Here is a 23,660-nt window from a genome sequence, read left to right on the forward strand (position 1 = left end):
GTTCTTCATTCACAGGAGTGACTTTCTGACTCTGAGAACCCATCTCAGAGACCATGTGGTTTGTAGGAACGCTCCTCTTCCTCAGAGGATCCACCTGTGCTTCCTCTCCTCTCTCCTCCACCTGTTACAGTGAGGGAACGTCCTCCATGATGGAGGAGCTGCTGGAAAGTGCTGAGAGTTTCCTCCAGAGTGAGACCTCTGTCACAGTTCAGAGGATCTACGGCAGCAGAGACCTTCATGAACACTAAAAGTCTCAAACACACAACAACAACATCACACTGACTCCACTCTGACATCACTGATCAATAATCAAAGAACACACAGATCAAACTGATTGATCAGCCATCAGAGGAGTCGGATCAATGGAGCTGCTTCTGTTCCTGATGTCCCCTGTTTGATCCTGGACCTGAACTCTCCCTGCAGAGGAGACACAAGACAGTCAGACAATAAAGTTGATCATTTCAAAACAAAGCATCTGTTAAAACTGAAACACTGAAGTGACACTTTGTTCATATCACCGTCACAAATGGGAAGGAGCTTCATAGCCTCATTTATACCCAGAGAGGATTCAGGATCATGAACATGAACAAAGTCAGTCACTGAGTAGATGTGTTTGCTTTTTTTCACTAATTGAATATTGTGTGATCAATAGACTGATCAGTTTCTAATCTGTCATCTATCAGCTGGAAATCCAGCAGTGTCAAACAGACTTGGCAGCAGATTAGGACCAAACACAAACACATTGTGTTTGGTCAGCAGTTGCAGGTAAATTGCAGCAACAATGCGGCTCAGACAGTTTCTCTATAACTGCAGGGCTTCCTTCGCTGCTGTTAATCAGATACGGATCAACAGGTTGTGGATACAGATGGAAACATTTGGAATCACCCTCCCCAGATGACTGACACATACGGTCTCTATTACACAGAGACTATCTCACCACATCGTTACATATTCCACATGTACGGGGAATGACCATTGCCATTAGTCAGTGCCTGTGGAGATTGAGATTTTATCAAAATTTCACCTGTACCAGTCTGTCAGGCTACTGTCCCTCTTGGTTTAGACTACAAGGTAGCTCTGCACCAGGCTGCTCTGTGCCTTCACAGAGTATGTCAGGCGCATTCAGAACATTAGGGAGATGGACCAACCGTTATCCGCTTACCCTGGGGTCTTGGGCAGACGCTGGTCTAGCCCAGGCTGCACCAGGGGGCTCTAGATGAATCTAGCAGACGAGCACATTCTTGGGTCCTCTCCAGTCGACACAAGATGTGGCCTCTTGGGAATGGTGGACTCCTTGCCAGCAAGACAGTAGAATCTATGGTAGCAAACTAAATGTAGGCTCCATGGTCAGCCAGGCATCTTGAGGGCTGATCAGAGTGGTTACTCCATTTCAGTGTGGTTTCTGCATTTTGCACGAACCCTTTGGGCCAGGCTTGTGTCTTGCAGACTGATAGCCCGTCTGCTTCTCAGGCTTGGCTTTCGCATCTGGCAGGGCCCTGACCTGGTGGACATGCAAACTTGCTGAAGGTATTGGGCTGCACAGTCTCCTTGGGGTGTTTTAAAGACTACATATGGAATATGTAAAGGAGTGGCGAGAAAGTCCCACTGGGAGTCTGTCTCTCTCCTGGGCATTATCTAATAGGTGTGCATTGATTGACTTAACTAATCAGCAGTGCTCAGTTTTGTGTGGCAAGGATGATGAGTTTGGAAATTTGAGCACAGTAAACACAAAAGTAAGTTTAACTGCGTGCTGCCTTCATAGAAACAGGTTTTGACAAGCATGGGGTAGTCACACTTTCCCTAAGCTCCCGCAACTTTTAGTTATTTGAGCGGGCCCACCTAACTTATCTTTTGAGACATACATCTTGGTGATTTGGTGAAGCCGTCGGAACATTTGATGCCCTGTCATGTCGCCCAAACCTGTGAAGTCGTACGGTAAATCAACCGAATGCGCGGCTGCTAGCGTTCCTGCGAATGTTAGCAAAGCTGACATAACAGCGCTGCTAGCTGAGCACCGTACGGCTTTGCTGGCGGAGCTGAAAATCAGCTTTTTTTGATGATGTGAATAAAAAGCTGGACGGACTACAGAAGGCATCGGACAACCATGGTGAGCACCTAGAATCTTTGGAGGAAAACGCCGAAACGCTCGACCAGCGCCTTGCTAAAGTGGAGAATAGCTGTGAGACACTACGGGTTGCTAATGAAAAGCTAAAGGCTAAGTTATCGGATATTGAGTTGAGAAACAGACGCTGCAATGCCCACGTTATCGGTCTGGAGGAAGGAATTGAGGGTCCACAACCCTCTAAGTTTTTTTCACAGTTGCTGCAAGACGTTTTTGGGAGAGACATTTTCCCCTCTCCCCCTGAACTGGATCGTGCACACCGTATTTTGGCCCCCAAAGGCCCCCGGAGGCAGGCCTGCGGCCCGTCATTGTCTGCTTTCACCGCTACCAAAACAAGGAGCTGCTAATACAAGAGGCTAGGAGGAGGAACGGAATGGTATATGGATAAACCATTCCGGGTCTACGAAGACGACAGCCCTGAGGTGGTGAGCCAACGGAGAGAATACAGGTCGGTGATGTCAAGCTTGTACAAGATGGGCCTGAAACCATCACTGCAATACCCGGCGCGACTATGCATCGTTTAAGCAGATGGTGTGCGCCTCACATTTGGCTCTGTGGCTGAGGCTGAAAAGTTTGTGCAAGACTCCATGGAAGACTGAACTGTTTTGAGGCGCGTGGAGCATGGGACTACTTCGGACGACTGTCACGGCATTGTCATGCCTCCTATGTTGGTCTTCAGACCGTATAATTTCACTTCTTTTTCTTTATTATTTTTTGGCGTGACAGTGCAATTATTCGCACATATTTTGAATGGTGGACTTCACCGGCGTACACTTGGTGGGTCTTATTACAACCCTTACATTATGCGGGCTTAAGGAGCTTTAGGTAGGATAGTTATGGAAGTTTTTCAGTTAGATTGGGCAGGTGTGCTGTTTGTTCTGACAGCTAGTGTCACCTGGGGGTTCAGGGTTTTTTTTTTCTTTTGGGGGGGGTTCTGTGTTCGACTGTCCAAGTTAAGAACCAAGTGTTTTATGTTTCTTATCTGAGCAACCAGCTAAAATTTTTGATATATTTTTAATGGTTACCTCTATTGACTTAGTGACCTGGAATGTTAAAGGCCTGAACCACCCTGTTAAAAGAAAGAAGGTTCTCACTCACTTGAAAAATATGGGTGGTGATATAGCTTTTATCCAAGAAACCCATCTTAAAATGTCAGATAATACTCGTTTAAAATGTAGTTGGGTGGGGCAGCTCTTCCACTCAAATTTTACAGCGAATGCAAGAGGTGTAGCAGTATTTTACCCCTTCTTTGACTCTGGCTGATTCAAATGGACGATAGGTTATAGTAACCGGATCAATTTTTAATATTAGTGTTACATTAGCAAATATATATGCCCCAAACTGCGACGACCCCAATTTTTTCTCACGCGTCTTTGGCCTCCTGTCCTGTTTGAATACACATTTACTTATTATGGGAGGTGACTTTAATTTGTGCTTGGACCCTGGGATGGATAGATCGTCTGTAAGAACTGGATACTCGATAACAAAGTCAGCTTCTTATTTACAGTCCCTTTTTTCAACCTACGGCATTTCAGACATTTGCCGTTTTTTTACACCCACAAGACAGACGATATTCCTTTTTTTCAAATGCTCATCAAACCTACAGTAGAATTGACTATATGTTTTACTGATAACAAACTAACTTCTCTTGTTAAGTCATGTGATTATCAGCCTATTGTAATATCTGACCATGCGCCCTTAATATTGACACTGCACATACCCGGTATGGAGTCTCCTAAATGGATGTGGAGATTCAACTCTCTTTTGTTAAGTGATGAAAACTTGAAACTATAGAATTTATTTCAGATCAAATTACCTGTTTTTTAGAATTCAATTTAGATATTTCCATCTCGTCGGTCAGGGAGGCTCTTAAGGTTTATCTTCGCAGCCAGGTTATATCATTTACAGCTAGTAAGAAACGTGCTTCTACTTCTAAACGAAAGGATTTGGAAAAGCAAATAGCAGACTTGGATAATAGGAATTCTCAGAACCCCTCACCAAATTTGTATAAACAACGTTTGAAATTGGGTGCAGAATATGGCGTGCTCGCCTCACATTCTATAGAATATTTATTGTTAAAGAACCGGAGTGAGTCTCTCAGGCATTAGAACCCTCTGTTTTCACAAGTTTGACAGAGGTCAGAGGGCGCTGCTCTTGTGGCGACCTGCAGCAGGTGTTTATTGGCGTTTTCTTTCTCTTTTTCTCTTTTTCTTTTTGTTTTTAACTTTGTTTTAACTCTGTTCTTAACCGTGGTTTTAACTTTTTGCCGAGATGGAGATCTTCTACACCTTAGTTTTATTGTTGTTGGCGATATTCACCTGGAGTCATTCACTCTCACTGACAATCACTTATACACGCGAGGAACTACTTGGATTACGGTGGTCCTGTTTGTCTATGTACGACTCTTCTAATGCTCGGACAGATGTGATTCTTGGTGAGGATTTATTTGCCCGGTCAAAGACTAATTTTGGAAAGCCCCGCCGCTTGAGAAAACGCGGAAAGAAAGGCGGCGTGCGTCAGCGTGTAAGAAAACTTCGGAGGAAGAATCGTGTTCCTCTGCCTTCTATGATTCTGGCCAATGTCCAATCTCTTAGGAACAAAACGGATGAATTACAAGGAAATGTGCTTCATCTACAGGAATACAGGGAGGCTTGTCTGATGGCGCTTACCGAGACGTGGCTGACCGATATGGACAGTGACACTTCACTGCGAATCAGCGGCTTTGGGACCCCTGTCAGATTGGATCGGAACTGTGGAGTAACACGCAAATCTCACGGAGGAGGGGTTTGTTTGTATATCAACCAGGGCTGGTGTAATAACTTTACTGTGCGGGAGCGGTTGTGTCTTCCTGACATCGAGCTCCTTTCAGTATCTGTCAGGCCTTTTTACTTACCGAGGGAGTTCCCTCAAATTTTTGTCACTGTTGTTTACATTCATCCTAAGGCTGACGTTAAAGTTGCTGCCGACGCCATTTTTAAAGTGGTACACAATCTGCAGACTCTCTCACCGGATGCTCCTAATTTTATTCTTGGTGATTTTAACAATTGTAATCTTAAGAAATCACTGAACAATTTATTTCAATATGTCACTTGTCCTACAAGGAATAACAAAACGCTGGATTTGTGTTATGGACCAATTAAGGGGGCATATAAGTCTGTGGCCGGACCTGCGCTAGGTTCTTCGGATCACAATGTTATTCACCTCCTCCCTGCTTACAGATCTGTGATTAGGAGGGAGAAGGCCTGTGTGAAGCGGACTAATGTCTGGACAAAAGACATTTGTGTTGCCCTTCAGGGGTGTTTTGATTGCACTGACTGGTCCTTGTTTCAAGAGAGCACTTCTGATTTGGATGAACTCACTGATGTAGTGTGTAGCTACATCTCTTTTTGCAAAGACTCTGTGGTTCCAGTCAGAGAATTTAAGACTTTCCCTAATAACAAACCGTGGCTCTCTAAAGATATTAAGGATCTGATTCTTAAAAGGAAAATTGCTTTTAACGAGGGAGACGTTCCCACTATGAGAATATTGAGGAAGGAGGTGAGGGCTGCAATAAAGATCGCCAACATGAGGTACAGAAATACGATTGAGGCAGAACTCAGCAGTAACAACCTCCAAAGAGCTTGGCTTGGTATGAAAACAATGGCAGGGCTACAGACGAAAGGTAAAAGCAGCATTACCTTAGAGGGGTTTACCTCTGACAAACATCTGGCAGACAGTCTTAACAGTTTTTACCTTCGTTATGAGAACTATGACTGTTCTAGGCAGACCAGCACACTGAGGGAAAAGACCATCACTCCCCCATCTATTTGTATTGATGAGAGGGGGGTAGCTAATCTTTTTAGACACACTAAAAGCAAGAGTCCTGGACCTGACAACATCTGTGGACAGGTACTGAGAACTTGTGCTGATCAGCTGAGTGGGATTTTTCACTATATCTTCTCCCTTTCTTTAGAGCTACAGACAGTACCTAAGATTTGGAAACATGCTATTATTGTTCCTGTTGCTAAGGGCAGTTCAAATCAAATCAAATCAAATCAAATCAATCAAAATCATTCAGTTCTCCTAAGGCACTGAATGATTTTAGGCCTGTGGCTCTGACTTCTTTAGTGATGAAGACATTTGAGAAGATAATTAAGAAGGAGATTTTAATGCATGTTGAACACCATCTTGACCCCTTCCAGTTCGCCTATAGAGCAGGGAGAGGTGTGGAGGACGCTGTTGTCACACTCCTGCATCTCTTGTATAAGCATCTTGAGGCCCCCCACACCCATGCAAGATTATTATTTGCTGACTTTTCATCTGCATTTAATACAATTCAACCCTCTTACTTGCTGACAGGCTTTACAATCATTTCAAGCTTGACACTAGTCTGGTCGGCTGGGTGACAGACTTTCTGACTAATAGGTCACAATGCGTGAGGGTGAATCATGTATTTTCTGATGTGCTTTCCTCCTCTACTGGATCACCCCAGGGTTGTTGCCTCTCTCCCCTTCTGTTCATTCTGTACACAAATGAGTGTTGCAGCAATTTCACAAACAGACACATCCTGAAGTTTGCTGACGACACAGTAATCGCCAGTCTTCTAGTGGGGGATGAGTCAGGCCATGGACAGGTTGTAGATGATTTTGTGAATTGGTGTGATGAGTCCTTCCTTTCACTTAATGTGTCAAAAACTAAAGACATGATTATTGATTTTAGGAAGTCCTCTTATAGCTCATCACCCACTATCATTAAAATTGCCTATATTGGGATCATTGAGAGTTATAAATATCTAGGTGTGGTACTGACCATAAACTGTGTTTTGAATCTCATGCTGATGCCACTACTAAAAAAGTTCAACAAAGACTGTTCTTTTTAAGGAAAATGAGATCTTTTAATGTCTCATCTGAGATGTTGTCCTTGTTTTATAGAAGTTTTATCGAATCTGTGATGTCTTTTTGTATCGCTGCCTGGTTTGGTAACCTGACGGTGAAGAATAAGAATCGGTTGGGACTTCTGGTAAAAACTGCTAGCAAAATTTCAGGGCGCTGGCAAGATGGACTTTTGGCCATTTACAATAGAAATGTGCTTAGAAAGGCTCATTCTATTATTAATTGTGTGAACCATCCACTTCACAGTGAGTTTGAGTTGTTGCCTTCCGGCCGCCGTTTTAGAGTACCTCCGAGTAGGACTAAAAGACTCCAGGTCTCTTTTATCCCTACTGCATCTTGTCTCCTTAATGGCAAATAATTGTCCTTGAACTTTCTATCATTATTATTGTTATTATTATTTTATAGTATTGTTCTGTTTATTTTTATCCTCCTGCTGCTAAACTAATTTCCCCTTGTGGGACAATAAAGAAATTGAATTGAATTGAATTGAATTGACACCTATGAACACGGAGATAAGGCAGGGGAGATTTTAGCAAGACAGTTGAAATGTGCAAGAGCCAAGCAATTTATTAATGGGGTTGCAATCCGAGATGGTGGAACTGTTACAGATCAGCAGGGGATAAATGATGCTTTTCAGCATTATTATTATAAGTTGTATAGCTCCGATAATACCAATGATTCTAACCTCCTCTTTGATTTTTTTAGAGACCTAAAGATTCCAACATTGTCCCCAGACGAGGTTTCCACCCTGGATGCACCTCTGCAGCAGCAGGAGATCATAATGGCAATAAAATCATTTCAATCTCACTGATCACCAGGCCCTGACGGCTTACCAAACAAGTTTTATGCCACCTTTGCTAGAAAACAAGCCCCTATGTTAGCTACATTATATACTGACTCTCTTGCCAAAGGTGTTTTGCCTGATAGTCTAAATCAAGCTTGTATAACATTACTTCCGAAAAAAGATAAAAAACCCTTTGGAATGTGGGTGCTATAGGCCGATCTCACTCCTGAATTCAGACTATAAAATACTAGCAAAGGTTTTGGCCAACAGATTGGAAAAAGTTTTATCCAACATAATCTCTTCAGATCAGACTGGTTTTATTAAAAATAGGTACTCCTTTTTTAGTATTCGCCGACTACTTAATATAATGTACACCCCCAGCCAAGCTGATTCCGAATGCTTTCTCTCCATGGATGCGGAGAAGGCTTTTGATAGAGTAGAATGGGAATATCTATTCGAGGCCTTGCAAAGATTTGGGTTTGGAAGTTCCTTTTTATCCTGGGTGAAATTACTCTATGCCTGTCCTTCAGCTATGGTACTCACTAATAACCATTATTCCAAACTGTTCCGCTTACATCGTGGAACCCGTCAGGGCTGCCCCCTCCTTTTCGTATTAGCTATTGAGCCGTTGGCAATAGCTATAAGAAGTAATCATGCTATTCAAGGCATTTCGCGATATGGCACTGAGCATAAATTATCTCTCTATGCCGATGATCTCCTGCTGTTTGTATCCAAGGCTGAGGTAACAATTCCCTCTATTCTTGAACTTTTTAATACATCTGGGCTTGTGTCACACTATAAACTGAACCTACACAAGAGTGAATAACTGCCTCTAAATATGCCTCTCTCCACATTAGCAAACATTACTGTTCCCTTCAAGATTGCAACACACAGTTTTGTCTATCTAGGCATAACTGTGACAAAAAACTTCAGTGATCTCTTTAAAGAAAATTTTACTAAGTTACACCTCAGTATGCAACAAGACTTGTCAAAATGGTCGCCGCTTCCCCTCTCATTAGTTGGGAGAGTGAATGTAGTTAAAATGTCTGTATTACCCAAATATCTTTATCTGTTTCAAGGCCTTCCCATATACATCCCGAATGCTTATTTTAAGAAATTGGACTCTGTAATTACATCATACCTTTGGAACAATAAGAAACCGCGTTTGCGTAAAACACATCTGCAAAAGTCAAAGCAAGACGGAGGCCTGGCTCTACCGAATTTCCGTTATTATTACTGGGCCTCCAATTTACGCTGTCTGACCTACTGGATGCACTATCAGCATGACTGCAGTGAACCCGTATGGGTAGAAATGGAAAAGCTCTCTTTTGGTTCTTTCTCGCTATCATCTGTCGTAGGTGCATCTATCCCATTACCTAAAACCCTGACAATTGAGAATCCTGTAGTTAATAATACTATCCAAATCTGCTTTCAGTTTAGAAAACATTTTAATCTTCTGAAGATGTGTTTAGGCAGCCCAGTAGCTTCCAACTATGTTTTTTCCCCTTCAATGTCTGATGCAACATTTCAGGGCTGGCAGAGGCGAGGGCTGAGATCTTTAAAAGAACTATTCATTGACGGCACGTTTGCCTCATTTGAACAGCTGACTAATAAATACAACTTACCCCCTCTCTCATTTTTTTTTTCTACAAATACGACACTTTCTTTCAGGCTCTATCCCAGGGTTCCCGAATATACCCCCTAATGATATAATGGATGACATTATGTGTTTTAACCCGGTTAAGAAAAACGCCATATCATCAATACTTGTTCTGATTTTGCACCTGGGTTCTTCTTCTACGTCTGCAATTAAGCGATCCTGGGAAGAGGATCTTAAAATCTGTATTACTGAAGCAGACTGGGCCAATGTTTTAAGTAATATTCACTCGTCCTCCATGTGTGCAAGACTTTGCCTTCTGCAGTTTAAAATAGTGCTGGAGTGCATCTCAGCAAATCAAAATTGGCGAAGATGTATCCTCAGATTGACCCAACGTGCGAAAGATGTAAATTGACAGAGGCGACCTTGATTCATATGTTTTGGTCCTGTCCCAAAATACAAAAGTTCTGGGTGGATGTCTGTGAGGCTTTGTCATGCATATTTGGAATGAGAGTAACATTCAATTCACTTTTATTTTTATTTGGAGTCAATTCCGATGGTCTGGCACTACCGGCAGGGGGTCAAAGACTCATTGCCTACTCTACACTATTGGCAAGACGTCTAAGTGGAGGGACGCGGCCCCACCCATGGTTTCGCATTGGGTTAGGGATGTATTATTTCATCTTAAATTAGAGAAAATTAGGCTCGTTTTGAGAGGCTCTGTAAATAAATTTAATAAAGTCTGGAAACCCTTTTTGATATTTTTTGACCAACCATCTACACAGGTTCAGGAGTGACCTTTATTTATTTATTTTTAAATATATTTGTTTACTTATTTTTCTTCCTTCTTATTCGGTATCTTGGCTGGTGTTATTTTGCACTGATGTGAATTGTTTTTCCTTTCAAACTTTTGATTACTTGACAGCAAACGGGTGTTGTTTGTTAGGGTGGGTTTTTATTTTAATCCTTCTCTTATATTTTTTTATGCTTTGTACTTTTGTATTTCATTGTGAAAAATAATAAATATATTAAACACTAGAAACAGGACGATAGAGTATCACCAATAAAACGACGTCTCGGCTACTGTGTAAGTTTGATAAATCGCAGGTTTTCCTACTTGTTGTTGACCAGAGTAAAACTAGATTTTTGTTTGCTTATTTTTGCTGTTGTCATGAGAAGACTTGATGCTCTCGGAAAGACTAATTTATTTGTTGATTTAAATAAAGTGTCTGTGGTGTCACGATTTTCAAGAAAACAGCAGCAGAGCGTCACTTTGGAAGCCTAACAGACAAGATCAAACTTTTTAAACATCATTCCAACAAGTGGAGCTCAGTTAAACTGAGTGCTTTCTGTTCCTGATGTCCCCCATCCTGGACCTGAACTCTCCCTACACACAACACACAAGACAGTCAGATAGAAACAAATAAACAAACCTTTGACTTTAAGCAGCACTGTTTTGTATCTGTAGATATTCCTGCTCTCGACTACACAGTTGTATCTCCCACTGTCACTCACTGTGGGGTGTTTCAGGGTCAGACTGAGGTCTCTAGTTTTCAGCAGGTGTTCATCCATCTTCGTTCGGTCTCTGTAAACCTGGTGCTGTTCTTCAGCCCTCCAGCCGTTCTGATACACGTGAAGCTTCCTGTTGTATCTGTCCCTCCACTTCAATTTAACATCTTCAGGCAGGTTTTCTGTGGTTTTGAAGGGCAGCTGGACAGACTCTGCCCCCTTCTCCACCTCCACCTGACAGACTGAGAAGACACAAACACACCGTGAGCTAAACAGATGACAGCAGGTTTCAGAGTTGTACAAAAAGCTGAAGGAGAGAAGCAGATCAGAGCAGAAGGTAACAGGACAGAAATGTAGAAAAGCAAAGCAGGTTTTCAAGCTGTTGGAGACGATCTGAGTCAGTCATGTTTCTGTCCATGTGCTCCTTCACAGTAATGTCTCCTGTCACCTGCCATCTGCTGCTTTTCTAAAAAGGATCATCGATTTGAACTCATCTGTTCTTGAAACAGGATCTTTTTTTTCTTACTTCTAGAAAAGAACGAGTTGTCCTTAGTTTTTATAGTTCTATACAGCATTTAAAACACATCTTCAACCTGAAGCCACAGAAATTTTCTTCAAATCAAAGTCTCATTGTTTCTGCAGCATCATCACCAAGTTCCCACTCATCTCTACATTTCTGTCCCAGCTACTCTGTTGAATCAATAAAGCTGATCATTTCTAGTCAAGCGCCTGTGAAAACTGATCAGTCAAGGGAAACTTTATTCACATCACCAGCTCATGTGAGAAGGAGCCTCGTTTATTCCCAATGAATCCAAATCAGCTCAGCTGAAAGCTGCTGATGATCACATGAACCTCAGATGAGTTGCTTCCTCCAAACAAACTGAATCACTGGGTGGATTGGTTCCATGATCCACATCCAGACTTCTTCAGGAGATCCAAACTGGATCAGACTGTCTGCTGAATTGTTACACACATTTAGAGCTAAATATACCAGACTGTCTGCTCCAACTGAGCTTTTTTTGTAACACTAAATGGTTCATTGGATTGCGTTTGAACCTGAAGCTCAGCATTTTGTTTTTACCTTTACATTGTTCCCTAAATGTTCCTCCATGTTCTTTCACTCATTTAATGCTTTGATGATGTTTATTAGAGTCAAAAGTTCTAAATCTCCCTCTCATCCATGCATGTTCATTAAGCATTCAGATTTGTTTTTCTACTCCTTCTACTCTACTTGTTACCTAAAATTAGTGTTGGGGAGTAACAGAGTACATGTACCGTTACGTATTTAAAATACAAAATATGAGTAACTGTATTCTGTTACAGTTACCATTTAAAAAGGTGGTATTCAGAATACAGTTACTTTGTTGAAATGAATGGATTACACGGCGGTCTTTTCCTGTTTCGTATGTTAGGCTATGCCATCTCTATTTTTGGCAAATCCACGCCGGTTGAAACCCAAACAAAACAATATTAAGAGTCTCTAATGTCTGTGTCTCTATCTCGCGGCCCATGTCACCTCTACTTGCAGCCCGTATAATGATGTGAAGAAAGAAAAAAATCATTATTCAAAAAATTATTTAATTTAATATGAAGGCAATAGCAGAGTGTTACAAGCATAGCCCTAAAGAATGTACACAGCAAAATCTCCAGTGTTAAATTAACACTGGAGAGTGTCTATATGGGTCCACACCTCTGAGTGTTAAATACAACACTGTTGAGTGTTAAATTAACACTTTTGACAGTGTTATATGTTTAAAAGTAACCTAGTCAGTTTTGAAGATTAACAATGGCTAACACTGAGCAGTGCTGATTTTCTAACACTGGAAAATAACTCAAAATGTTAGAAATATTCCAGTGTTAGAAAACCAGCACTGCTCAGTGTTAGCCATTGTTAATCTTCAAAACTGACTAGGTTACTTTTAAACATATAACACTGTCAAAAGTGTTAATTTAACACTCAACAGTGTTGTATTTAACACTCAGAGGTGTGGACCCATATAGACACTCTCCAGTGTTAATTTAACACTGGAGATTTTGCTGTGTAGCCTGATGGGCAGTGTAGTCCGTGCTGCAGGGAGAATGGACTGTCATACCCGCTATGTGTCTGTGAGCGCGAGGAGGGAGAAAAAGGAGAGTGGAAAAGTACAAGTTGTCGCTGAGCAGAAACGAGCTGGAAGCATGTAAATATAATAATAACCACTGCAGCCAAGAAGAGTGCCTGATGAGCCCAGTTGTAAGTAAGCTATTCAAACTCGACTGTACGCTGTGTTCGTGTTTTCCTCTGAAACAATAAGTTCCAATGGAGCAGCCTTTCAATGCCTCTCTCTGTCTCTCGCTAGCAAAGTCGACCCAGACAACAAATTAAAGCTAGTTTTCAGCTACAAGCCCAACACAGAACCCGTCATATTAGCCAGAAGCCCCTTTACTACGGTTCGGAGCCACAGACCTGTTTTATATACGTGCCGAATAGTTTTCTATACGAGATCGCTGCAAAAAGTGCAGCCTTACCTAATGTCCACCTACTGTTACTCATTTATATTCAGATTTAAAAATCTAGTTGGTATTGGTATGGCAAGTAGCCTTCAGTAATGGTAATAATTCACACAGCAATAGTACATTCATGTAGTTGTAAAAAGCATGATAATATATTAAGTAATCCAAAGTATTCAGAATACGTTACTGTCATTGAGTAATGTAACGGAATACGTTACAAAATACATTTTGGGGCATGTATTCTGTAATCTGTAGTGGAATACATTTTGAAAGTAACCTTCCCAACACTACCTAAAATCCTTCTCACATAAAAGGTCTTGTTGTTCCTAGAGTATTTAAAAGTAGAATGGGAGGCAGAGCCTTCACTTTTTAGGCCCCTCTTCTGTGGAACCAGCTTCCAGTTTGTATTGGAGAGACAGACACTATCTCTACTTTTAAGATTAGGCTTAAAACTTTCCTTTTTGCTAAAGCATATAGTTAGGGCTGGACCAGGTGACCCTGAATCCTCCCTTAGTTATGCTGCAATAGGTGTAGGTAAGATCTGGTTGTCAGAGTTGGACTTCCTTTTTTTTTTTTTTTTTTGCCTGTCCCGTTTGGCTCTTTTGCCATCAGAATTATTGTCTAAAGGCAAAGAAAGATGCCCAACGGATTTACTTTACCAAATTGACCATCCCAGCCTTGCCGTAATGGTCCATTTGATTCACCTTTTATTGTTTATTTTATTTTCACTTACTGAATACGGGACAGACTTGACTGGGGGAAAGAAGGGGAGAAAGAAAGAGGGAAAGAGAAACAGCTGAGACGAGGGACGGGGGAGAAGGGCAAAAAACAAAAACCAACAGAATGAGCAGAAAAAAAAAAAAAAAAAAAAAAAATGCATATATCGATCACCTGGATCACCTGCTGAGAAAGAAAAAAGAGAACAAGAGTAATAGAATAAACAACATCACAATGATATATGGGAATATGACAGTAAATACTAAATATTAAACATTATTGTGCAGCACATAAGATCAACAGCACACAGTGTGCTTTGAGGTAGGAGCCAAAAAGGGTGTAGTTTGTGGGTGTGATCACCCGTGTGTACACCTGTGAGCATGGACGCGCTTGTTTTTTCAAAAGGTTCCTTCATGTAATGATCTGCTAGAGGGTGTGGGGGGGCCACAGCCCCGTCCTCCAGGGTATGAAGCAGGTATGGAGGAGATCAAAACTCCAGACATCCAGAGGCCCCCAGAACACAAGAGACCAAGGAAGACCAACAGAGGGGCAGCCGCGCCACTGTCCCAGAAAGAGCTGAGGAGAGTCCCAGATGAGGGCTCACTCAGCAGCCGCGGAGCAGAAGCCAGGGGGAGTTGCAGTGACGCGCCCGTGAGCTCCGCCGGCAGCCAGCCGTGCCTGAGTGACCGAGCCCCAGGCCGAGAGGCCGGGGGCACCCCACCTCCGAAGTGCCCCGAGCGAGCCCCAGGCTCCAGGCCCCGATAAGCGGCCGCCAAGGAGTGAGCCGGTGTGTACCTGGACGCCCATCCCCGGACACAAAGAACCACCAACGCACCGATGTCTGAGGGAGTCCGCCACTGGCAGGGGAAGTGGTGGTAGGGGGAGATAGGCCTCCAAACCTTGGAGGGCCTGAGATGTCCCCAGAGAGGTGGCGCCTGACACCCAACCTGACATATAGACACAGAAATACAGGCACACACATATACAAACATCCATTCCCACCCTCATGCTCTCATATGCACTTACTCCACACTCAACCAACGTGGAGACAGACATAAAGAGACGCTGTACACACGATCACACTCCCCAAGCGTACTCTACGAACCGGGTCTAGGTACCCTTGCCCCTGGAGGGGGGAACTGCACCCAGACCCAGGTGGTGTTACCCTTTTCCCTGCGGTGGGGGGAGGCAGACCGCCCCGACTCCGCAGCAGCAGGGAGGCCCCACACTCCAGACCGCAGTCGGACGGCCAACTCCTCCTCCTAGTTGGACTTTCACAGCTCACCACCGGGGAACCACTGATCTATATAATATAAGAATCAAGTTCAAGCAGATCCCATGAAACTTGGATTTCTCTCTCACACACACACACACACACAGATACACACACACTCTGCAGCACTGACCTCTGACTTTCAGATCCACTTGTTTCCTCATCAGGATTTTTTCCTTATTGTAGACTGTGCAGGTGTAGGGGCCTCTGTCCCACTCTGTGGGGTGTTTCAGGGTCAGACTGAGGTCTCCAGTTATCAGCAGGTCTTTATTAATCTCTGTTCGGTTTCTGTATCGGCGGTCCTGTTCTTCAGGTTGGTCAGAGTTGTTCTGATACACGTAGGGCATCCTGTATGAACTGTCCACCCACTCCACTTTCGAGTCGTTAGGCAGGTTAACTTTTATTTGAAGGGGGAGTTGGACAGACTCCACCCCCGACTGCTCCACCTCCACAATTGGGACTGAGAGGGAAACAAAGCACAATGTGCGCTGTAAAAACAGCAGCATGAACACCGAGCACATTTTCTTTGACCGGATGAAGTGAAATATTTGCACTGAAAACATGTTTGACTGGGTCCACTCTGACACAGAGCTGAGGGGTGTCCTATGAAGCAAGTGTTTATACACCTCCCAGCATTTAATTGTCAGTTACTATTGTCTGTGAAGGTTCTCAGTCATCCAGGTCATCGTAGTCAAAGGAGTTTGCAAAGAAAAGCTTCTGGACTTATGTATCATGTATCACATGAAATACAGGTGAAAAGTAATTATGTTCTGACCTTTGACTTTCAGCTCCACTTGTTTCTTAATCAGGGTTTTTCCCTCCCTGCTGTAGACGGTGCAGATGTAGGTGTTGTTATCTCCATCTGTGGGGTATTTCAGGTTCAGACTGAGGTCTCCGGTTTGCAGGAAGTTTTCATTCATCTTTGTTCGGTCTCTGTAAACCTGGTCCTGTTCTTAAGTGTAACCCTGGAGAGTTACTAAGGGTTTTAGTGTGTTATGAGTGATGTTAGTATTTTGAGTTCACTGTTAAGTTTTATTAAGTTAAATTATTTTGTTGAGAATTAATAAAATAGAAGATGTCTATAATGTCCTGATGGTCCTTGAAGTATACAGGGGGAAGTACCGCCTCCTGCCGTTCACTGCATAGCAGCTATGGATATCAGGAAAGAGGGAGAGGAAGAAAAGTCCATTTTTTCCAAGTGGAAAGCGTGGTTGTTTTTATTCAGTCTGATTGTACGGTGGAAATAAACTATCTGGAAATTGTCGTTAACCAGAAAGGAGTTTGTAACTGCTCGGATTCTTCTGGGTGAGTTAATTTGTTGTGAACAAGAATATTGTGAGTTTAAGCCACTAACGATGACATGCTAGCGGCTATCGTGGCTATTGCTATTAGCCATGTGGCTGTACATGTATGATTGTAAGGCAAAGGAGCTTGCAAAGAAAAGCGTCTGGACTTCTATAAGTTGCTTGAAGACGTTTCACCTCTCATCCGAGAAGCTTCTTCAGTTCTAAGGTCAAATGGTGGAGAGTCCCAGATATAAACCTAGTGGGAGTGACCCCCCACAGAGGGACAAAAGGACCCCCTGATGATCCTCTAATCGCCTGAGCCAAGGTGTGAAACTGGGCGTGGGTCCCAATCAGCCAGAGTTTCGGGTGTGTTCATTGTGAAACCTGGCCCCACCTTATCATGCGAATTCCTGAGGTCAGATGGCCCAGGATGTGAGTGGGCGTTAAGGCGTCTGGGAAGGGATCTCAAAACTGGATTATAGTTGGCAGAGAGTTGGTGTCGTAAACCCCCGCCTCTGTTCAAAGATGGTCGCTCACAGTGGACATAGATGGCTTCTTTCACTCCTCTTTCAAACCATCTGTCCTCTCTGTCCAAAATGTGAACATTGGCATCCTCGAAAGAGGAAAGAGGATGTTCACATTTTGGACATTTTGACCTGGATGACAGAGAACCTTCACAGATATGATTGTAAGGATTAAACTGTATGTTAGAGTTTGTTAGCTTCCTATGACGATGCATGTAAAGATTGTAAGTCATATGTATGCTGTAGATGTTGATATGTTCCAATATCAATCCTTAGTTGTGTTCATTGTGAGGTGAATACAGTTTAAAGAAAATGGGATTATGTCTCTTTGTAGTTGTGCTACAACGCTTCACCATCGCCATTTTGAAGCTCCAGGAGAGCCCATTTTGTTGGTTACTTTGGTAAGAAGTTATCATTGTCTATGTTTTGGAATATTCTGTCGTTCTTTCTGTATACTGGAAAGGTAAAATGCAAATTTGTTAGTATGTATGAACGAAACGGATATTTGTATAAATGACTAAATATAGATTTTTGAATGTTATTCTGACTGTGTTATACAGGTCAGGTTTTTTACTTGGGAGTATAGTTCAGTGATGATCCAGTCCAAAGATGGCGAGCCACCCCTCCAGGATCCTTGAGATGATTGTTTTAAGAAGAAAACTAAATTCTTTGGACGAACTGTGAACTGTACAAACTCTACTTAAGTGGTAGGACAGATTTGCACTTCATTCCTCCTTTGCACATCCTGCAAGGAGAATCCTCATTGCTGGACTCACACTTAAGGGTGTCGGCTGACACGAGAGAGAGAGACTGAGTCAAATCCCCCGGGGGTGTGTGTGTTTTGTTTATTATTTTCCGTGACTTGGGCCCAATTTTTCCTTTCATGTACTGTTATTGTTTTCAATGTATGTATGTGAGATTCTTTAATTGTGAATACAAATTGATCAAACCAAGTTCTCTGAGCGTTTCATTAGTCATCCACTCTGCTCCAGTAGTTGAACCTCAGCTATTGGCCCAACACACAGGTAACCATTTAAATCTGTATCCCAAGTGTTGAAAGGGGTGTTACATAAGGCTCAGAGATGTTCTGATACACATGAACCTTCCTGTCTGAACTGTCCCTCCACACCACTTTAGGGTCTTTTAGGAAGTCATCTACAGTTTTGTAGGGCAGCCAGACAGACTCCACTCCTGAATCCACCTCCACCTGGGGAACTGAGAGGAAAACAAAACACAACATGAGCTGTACAGACAGGAGGAGCAACTCTGAGAACATTTTCTTTGACTGGATGAAGTTTTGCAACACGGACGCTCCGTTTGCAAACCCCCCATTCATCTCACCTGAGACGCCTTTGTTCTCTGGCCCTGGAGGCCGCAAACGCCGACGCAGAGGGAGAAGATCTGGCGTTCTGGTTCGACTGAGACGGTGCACTAACAGACCACCGTTACCCAGTTTATTACTGGCTAATGTGCAGTCTCTGGAGAACAAGCTGTGCGAGCTTCGGGCACGGATCTCATTCCAGCGAGAGATGCGGGACTGCTGCGTGATCTGCCTCACAGAAACCTGGCTATCGGACAAGGTACCGGACTCCGCAATACAACTACCGGGGTTCTCCGTGCATCGCGCGGACAGGTCACAGGATCTTACTGGGAAAAGCAGAGGCGGTGGTGTATGTTTCATGATCAACAACAGCTGGTGTGATTATGCGAACGTGCACCCGGTCAAATCCTTCTGCTCACCGGACCTGGAGTACCTGATGATTAAGTGCCGGCCATTCTGGCTACCGAGGGAATTTACAGCAGTGATTATTACGGCTGTTTACATTCCCCCACAAGCCGACACTGACCGAGCACTCAGGGAACTGTACAGCGCGATCAGCAGCGAGGAAACCGCACACCCAGAGGCAGCGTTTATCACAGCCGGAGACTTTAATAAGGGAAACCTGAAGAAAGTCTCACCCAAACTCCACCAACACATCCATTTTAACACCCGTGGAGACCGGCTACTCGACCACTGCTACACCTCTTTCCGGGATGCGTACAAAGCCCTCCCCCGCGCCCCATTCGGCCAATCAGATCACCGCTCCATCCTGCTCCTGCCCGCCTACAGGCAGAAGCTGAAACAGGAAGCTCCAACCCGGAGGGCGGTGCACTGTTGGACGGACCAATCGGAGTCTGCGCTGCGGGACTGTTTTGATCACGCGGACTGGGAAATGTTTCACGTGGCTGCTAGGGACATTGACGAGTACACAGACTCAGTCTGCGGATTTATCAGGAAATGCGTGGAAGATGTCGTCCCATCCAGAACAGTTAAATCCTTCCCAAATCAAAAACCCTGGATTAACGGAGATGTTCGCGCGGCACTGGCGGCACGGAGCACCGCCTTTGCCTCCGCGAACACATCGGACTACAAACACGCACATTACCAACTCCGGAAGACGATCAAAGCAGCCAAACGTGAGTACAGGGACAGGGTGGAGCAACAGTTTGACAACCCTCGGAGTATGTGGCAGGGACTAAACACGATCACAGACTTTAGAGGGAAAACCAGCACACCGCAGACCACGGCCTCTCTGTGTGAGGATCTAAACGTATTCTACGCTAGATTCGACACAGCGAACACCATGAGACCGGACAGTGTGCGCACCGCGGATGACATCAGTGCGCACACTGTGTCTGAGGAGGATGTGCGGAGGTGCTTCAGGAAGGTGAACACACGCAAAGCTACTGGTCCGGACGGGATTCCCGGCCGCGTCCTCAAGTCATGCGCGGCTCAGCTGGCTGGAGTGTTCACGCACATCTTCAACCTTTCCCTCTCTCTGTCTGTAGTCCCAGCCTGCTTCAAAATGGCCACCATCGTCCCTGTACCCAAATCCTCCACCATCTCCTCATTGAACGACTGGCGACCTGTAGCCCTGACCCCCATCGTAAGCAAATGCTTCGAGAAGCTGGTCAGGGACTTCATCTGCTCTGCACTACCCGACTCACTGGACCCTCTACAGTTTGCATACCGCCACAACAGGTCCACTGATGATGCCATAGCCCTGACACTACACACTGCCCTGTCACACCTGGAGAAGAGAGACACGTATGTGAGAATGCTGTTTGTAGATTACAGCTCAGCATTCAATACCATCGTTCCCTCGAAGCTGGACAGGAAACTGCAGGATCTAGGACTGAGCAGCTCCCTCTGCAGCTGGATCCTTAGCTTCCTGTCTGACAGACGCCAAGTGGTCAGACTGGGCAGCATCACCTCATCCCCCGTCACACTGAACACTGGTGCTCCACAGGGGTGTGTACTGAGCCCTCTCCTATACTCACTCTACACCTACGACTGCACAGCCACTAACAACTCCAACATCATTGTGAAGTTTGCGGACGAGACTACAGTGGTGGGTCTTATCACCAACAGTGATGAGACAGCTTACAGGGAGGAGGTCAGCGCCCTGACCCACTGGTGTCAAGACAACCATCTCACCCTCAACGTCGCAAAGACAAAGGAGTTGATAGTGGACTTCCGGAGGTGCAGAGAAGTACACACCCCCATCACCATCAGCGGCGCTGCTGTGGAGAGAGTGAGCAGCTTCCGGTTCCTTGGCGTACACCTGGCTGAGGATCTTACGTGGTCAGTACACACAAACAAAACAGTGAAGAAGGCGCGGCAGCACCTCTTCTTTCTCAGGAGACTGAAAAGATTCGGCATGAGCCCCCGCATCCTCAGGACCTTCTATCACTGTGCCATTGAGAGCATCCTCACTGGATGCATCACCACCTGGTACGGCAACAGCACCGCCTACAACTGCAAAGCTCTCCAGCGAGTAGTGCGGTGCTCTGAACGGATAATTGGAGGTGAGCTTCCCTCCCTCCAAGACATCTACAGGAAGCAGTGCCTGAGGAAAGCGGGGAGGATCATCAAGGACTCCAGTCACCCCAGCCATAAACTGTTCAGACTACTTCCATCAGGAAGGAGGTTCTGCAGCATCCGGTCCCGTACCAGCAGACTGAGAGACAGCTTTTTCCATCAGGCCATCAGACTGCTGAACACGTCATAGACACCTCAGCTTCACTACTGGAACTTTAACATTATGCACTCCATACTGTACAGTAATGCCACTGTTTTGCACATGTCTCGCTCTGTATATTTTATTTTATTTATTTTATATATTTTATTTATTGTTTACTCTATTTAATTTGTAAAATATGTGTACACACACACACACACACACACACACACACGTAGAAAAATATTTAGTATACACATCCAGAAATGCATATACTATTATATATTGTACATATATTTATTAGTTTCAGATGTAGCCATTCTTGTATTTTGCTTGTTTACATTATTGTATTTTGCACAACTCTGTTGCTTGTGAAGCTCGCACACAAGAATTTCACTCACATGTGCTGTACCAATGTACCTGCACATGTGATGTGACAATAAAAGTGATTTGATTTGATTTGATTTGAAGTGAAATGTTTGCAGTCAAAACATGTTTGACTGATTCCAGTCTGAAGTACGTCCACTGAACAAAGACAGTGTCGTCTTTGGTGTCCAATCAGCAGCTGACTACGTCCTTAAGAGCTCAGTTGTCACAGAACCAAGACTGTCACTGGAGGAAACTCTGAACTTGGTAACTGTGGGGTATCCTATGAGGCCGGTTGCACGTACTATGCAGAAATCTGTCCTTCCATGACAGCTTCTGCTCCTCTTCTTTCTTGGCTTTCTGCTGCCTGAGGTATTCTCTAAGCACATGATCAATTGTCGTCATCTTCCTGATGTACTTCCTAATGGTTCTTTGTTGTTTTCATCCTAGATAGCGGTTCTGTCACTCACCAGTCCTGGGCCTTCATCTCTTCGCTTAGTTTATAGTCTCAAGGTGCTGGACTTTGGGGTGAAACCCTCCATGCATTGTAAGGAGCTTGTTGTCTTGGTGTTAGTGGCTTCTATTGTCTCCTTTGGCCAGGTGATTATCCCGGCAGGGGTTCTGACAACCAGCAGCGTGCGGTTGTTGATTGCCAAGGTTTTGTTCTGGAGCCATCAAGCTGAAGAAGAAGTCCTTTCAGGAGTCCTTGGTTAGCATAGAGAAGCAGTTAATAGGTACTGGACAAGCTTAATGTGGCCTCTTGTGAGCTCAGTGAGGCAATTGAAAAAGACTTCTGGTCTGCCTCAAAGCAATTCTGACAAATAGTCAAGTGACTCAGAAGGGCAAACAAGTGCTCCACTCACAGGGTATAAACTGAGCCAGGGCACTGTGGACCTCAACTGAAGACAAGGCAGACGAAGGAATACTTAAACCCACTGACATGTCTTCCATTGAGGAGGCAGAGTTTAGGAATGAGGAGAATGATATGAGCATCACTGGGAACAAGGACGCAAATGCAGTTAACCAACTACTACCCTGGGCGGATGCTGTTGCATGTTAGCAGTTGTCTCAATTTGAGTTCATCTGGCCTTTACAAGGCTTTTTTTTGTCCTGCTGGGTGCCACCTTCTTCACCAGTAAAGGAGGCTGGTGAAGAAAACGCCAAAAACTCTGTACCTAACCTAACAAAAGGCTAAAGACCCCACAGTGTTAGACACAAACCCTCAAAACCCTTTGATCCCCTATGAGCAAATGCTTAACCACAGTGGGATGGAAAAATCCCCTTTTAAGAGGAAGAATCCTCCAGCAGAACTATTGTAATTGTTGCCACACCTAAACTTCGGATTAGCTCACACCTTATCTTGCTGTACATTGTGTCAACTTTAACATTTACTTGATTTTCCATTTTCTTCGTTCTTCACTTGGCAACCATACTCGTTTCACTCATTGTGGAAGCACTATGAATGTATCTATCCTTTATCCAGTATAAGGCTTTAGGACCAAGACTGTTGAACCCTGAAATAATGTGTGGCAAGTGATCATCTGTCAGTGTTTCATGAAAATATTTATTTTAGAAGCAGAGCTTAGCTTACAGAAAATTGTTACTAAATTCTAAACCCATCTGTTTACACAATAAACACTACCTGCCTCATTTGACTGATTCATATGTCAACAGAAATCTAGCACATAAAAGCCAGGGTGGGAGGGATCTCTGCAAACTGACTTACCTCTGAAAGTGTGAAGCTCAACAAAAATCTGACTCTCCATCACAGACAAACAAAGAACTCCAGCTGGGAGATAGAAAACGCTGTCTGGGTCTTGCTGGATGTTGCTGGTCAGAGTCCCACATTAGCAGAGTGCTTCTTGGTCCCACTGACCCATGTGGACAGTGACTGTGGAGAACTGTTCTGGGAAACAGAGAAGAGAATTAAAATGACAAAAACAGGATTTCCACAAAGACTCTCTTGGAATCAGCAATCAGAAAATCATTGGTTCATATTACAATTAAATATGACCAGGCTCCTTAAATGTACGCAGTTCAGATCTGATCTTTTCTCTGTATCTATGAAGCGCCTTGAGGCGACTTATGTTGTGATTTGGCGCTATATAAATAAAATT

The 23,660-nt window shown here is 43.9% G+C and overlaps 1 protein-coding gene and 1 long non-coding RNA gene across 5 annotated transcripts in view; one reads left to right on the forward strand and one right to left on the reverse strand.

Moving 5' to 3' along the window:
* Positions 1-318: 318 nt before the first annotated feature.
* Positions 319-23,660, reverse strand: part of LOC120735047 (E3 ubiquitin-protein ligase TRIM35-like) — a 51,872-nt gene continuing 28,530 nt past the window's right edge. Inside the window, exons 1-4 of one of the 4 annotated variants that reach the window (XM_040034218.1) lie at positions 16,142-16,540; positions 10,808-11,125; positions 10,745-10,761; positions 319-400 (exon numbers count right to left, since the gene is read on the reverse strand). In XM_040034218.1, the coding sequence (XP_039890152.1) occupies positions 326-400; positions 10,745-10,761; positions 10,808-11,125; positions 16,142-16,286 (555 nt within the window). In that variant the 5' untranslated portion in view covers positions 16,287-16,540 and the 3' untranslated portion in view covers positions 319-325. Of the gene's footprint in view, positions 401-7,062; positions 10,762-10,807; positions 11,126-15,499; positions 16,073-16,141; positions 16,541-17,674; positions 18,392-23,660 lie in introns of those variants that run through there. The other 3 variants (XM_040034217.1, XM_040034214.1, XM_040034215.1) reach the window with 3 other exon arrangements.
* On the forward strand, positions 16,572-17,853 carry LOC120735084. The gene is made up of 3 exons (XR_005696171.1): positions 16,572-16,671; positions 17,511-17,577; positions 17,737-17,853. It is a non-coding gene; the product is annotated as an uncharacterized LOC120735084 (long non-coding RNA).

This window comes from Simochromis diagramma, unplaced genomic scaffold (genome assembly GCF_900408965.1).
Source record: "Simochromis diagramma unplaced genomic scaffold, fSimDia1.1 OVJJ01000747.1, whole genome shotgun sequence".
NCBI lineage: Eukaryota > Metazoa > Chordata > Actinopteri > Cichliformes > Cichlidae > Simochromis > Simochromis diagramma.